Here is a 2,782-nt window from a genome sequence, read left to right on the forward strand (position 1 = left end):
GGTAACATTTTACATACATGCTGGGTACATATAACTGTTTATGTTTTATCATCCTTCATCTATTTTGTAACCAATTCAAGTGTAACCATAACAAAATACCGTTATTAAACAACTTCAATTATAAATTATGTGCTAACTAGTCTTGATTCAACATTAACATTAAAGTGCTACCTATTGCAATACAATATAATCACGTAATAGCAACGCTCTCCCACATATTTAGCTATTCTAACTGTGCTTATTTCCGTCGTTGGTATAAGTGGCAGTGGGTGGTAATAAGACAAGAAATGTACAGTTTCATACCATCGTGCTGATAACGTTTCTTTAGTCATTCGGCAACCCTACAGCCTGAACCAATGTAGGGAACCCTCCCTTACACTACCCTTTGCAGAAAACCTGTTTGCATTGTTACACTTTCAGATAAACATAATTTACTATTTTTAATCATTTTTTCCCCCTCAGGTTTTACTATCCTTCTGGGGACATTTGGTCAGACTCCCCACAATGTAGCATAAACAAGTACAAGTGTACACACGTACACACACACACAGAGAGAGAGAGAGCAAGATGAATCGAGAAAGCTCCCGTTATAATCGGTGACGCTGTCCACACTGCAAGCGTTCAATTTTGTCTTATCGCTAAAAGTGAACATGGGACGAGACCATATTAAGCACTGGAACCACGATGATTTCTTAAACTTCAGTTATTGTGATAGCTGGTGACTATTCGCCGAATGTAAACAATTAATTACTGGACGGCTGCGATCATGACTGTTGAAACTTTGGCTACTCACCCAGAACAAGGACCATCTGGCCACACAGGCAGTAATAAACGTGCAGGGGTTTCTCCCCGTCATCATACTCCTCCCTGTCACGAGTGTCCGAGCACACCACACTTCGAGACACCACTTTGGGCATATTTAATCTTCGTTTACTTTCTTTTTAAATTTAGAACGTGTTTTCAGGCTTGTTTACTCCCCTGTTGTCGCCCGGTGATGACGTCGCTAGGTTCTCTGTGACGTTAGGGAGATCCGCGCGTCTTTGGCCTGGTTTCCTCTAGATGGCGCTGTGGATGTTAAAAAGTACTAGAATCGTGTGCGGGAAATCTTCTGTGACTGTCTGTAAACTGGATTTGAGTCATGGCATAACAATAAAACACAGATTAAAGTGCCGTTATAAAGTTTTCTCATCGTTAGCAACTAACGACGAGAGAAGGCGTTTTCGCTGATACAGTGAATTATTTATCATTTGTTATGTTACTACTACTACTACTACTACTAATAATAATAGCTATATATTTATATTTATATAATAAAGAGTCTTTCTCACACTCAAAGCGAGAAATTTAATAATTTCTTGAAACAACTTAAGGGTGAGGCATTCTTGATAGCCGTAGGCAGAGCATTCCATAATCTAGGGCCATGTATGAACATGGTCCTGGAGGGCCGGTGTCCTGCAGAGTTTAGCTCCAACCAACACACCTAAACGAACTAATCAAGGTCTTTCTAGGCATACTAGAAACTTCCAGGCAGGTGTGTTGAGGCAAGTTGGGGTTAAGGATAGATGGCATACAGCAAAAACTACTGGGCATGCGCACATCAATATAGCATAATTTTTCTCACAATGTACAACAATAATTACTATTTAGTTATAAAAAAACTATTTTTGCATTATTGTAAGGGGTAGGTTTAGGGTTGGGGTATGTGTAGACATTAATAAAACACAATCTAATAGGTAGAAAATTCAATTTATTGTTAGCTTCAGGTTTTTGCTGTATCCCTTCGATACAACCGCAAGTTGGAGCTAAACTCTGCAGGACACTGGCCCTCCAGGACCGAGTTTGGACACCCCTGCTATATAAATAATATGGCCTCTGTGAGGACACATCTCTGTATTACATGGCTATATTGTAGGTTACCCATTAGTCCAGCTACTTGGAAGTTATGTTTACTTTATCCTTGTAACAAGTGACTTTTTAATTTGGTAACAATGTCTAACCCTCATCTTGAGAGAATCACTCAACAAACACTCATCATTATCCATCTAATTTTATTCCTCATTTTTACTTTATCTCGCTTAATTGCGTAATTAACATTATATTACTTATTTATTATTTGACGCTTTATTGTTTTACTCAACGCTCCTAATTTATGTTATTTTGCTTTATTTTTTATTATTTGTATTTGTTTTTGTAATTTTGCTTAAGTATGATTTCTCATTACACACAGCTAACTTTGACGGTGCAAATTTTCTGGATTTCCAGTCAGTGATTCCTGCTAATTTAGAGAGAGCTTCACCATATAGTACTGTAGTTTTTGCAATTTATAATAAATAAAAGACAACCTTAGTGTTTCTGCCTCTTACATAGACAAATATACACATGCACATTTCTGTTGTCAACATTAAAAAGACTCCCTACCTTACAAAGTCTTAACAGCAAAGTAGCAACAGGACGCCTTAAATAATAAACAGAGCATGGTTTTCCCTACGCAAGCACACGCGTGTGAGTGTGTGTTAGGAATCATGCTGGTTTGGCAGAGAGTATGTTTCCATGTCCAAGTGCTATCTGTGTGATAGATGTGAGTTTCTCTCTCTCTCTCTCTCTCTCTCTCTCTCTCTCTCTCTCTCTCTCTCTCTCTCTCTCTCTCTCTCTCTCTCTCTCTCTCTCTCTCTCTCTCTCTCTCTCTGTGTGTGTGTGTGTGTGTGTGTGTGTGTGTGTCTCCATTGCTCAGATCAGCAACTAGCAGCCTAGGAGATACACACTCACTTGTCTCTCAGAGCAC

The 2,782-nt window shown here is 38.9% G+C and overlaps 1 protein-coding gene across 1 annotated transcript in view; it reads right to left on the reverse strand.

Moving 5' to 3' along the window:
- steep1 (STING1 ER exit protein 1) overlaps positions 1-1,016 on the reverse strand; it is a 9,818-nt gene extending 8,802 nt beyond the window's left edge. Inside the window, exon 1 of the mRNA XM_016502739.1 lies at positions 794-1,016. Coding sequence (XP_016358225.1) covers positions 794-917 — 124 coding nt within the window. The 5' untranslated portion in view covers positions 918-1,016. The remainder of the gene's footprint in view (positions 1-793) is intronic.
- Positions 1,017-2,782: the final 1,766 nt, after the last annotated feature.

Source organism: Sinocyclocheilus anshuiensis, unplaced genomic scaffold, assembly GCF_001515605.1.
Source record: "Sinocyclocheilus anshuiensis isolate Anshui unplaced genomic scaffold, SAMN03320099.WGS_v1.1 scaffold438, whole genome shotgun sequence".
NCBI lineage: Eukaryota > Metazoa > Chordata > Actinopteri > Cypriniformes > Cyprinidae > Sinocyclocheilus > Sinocyclocheilus anshuiensis.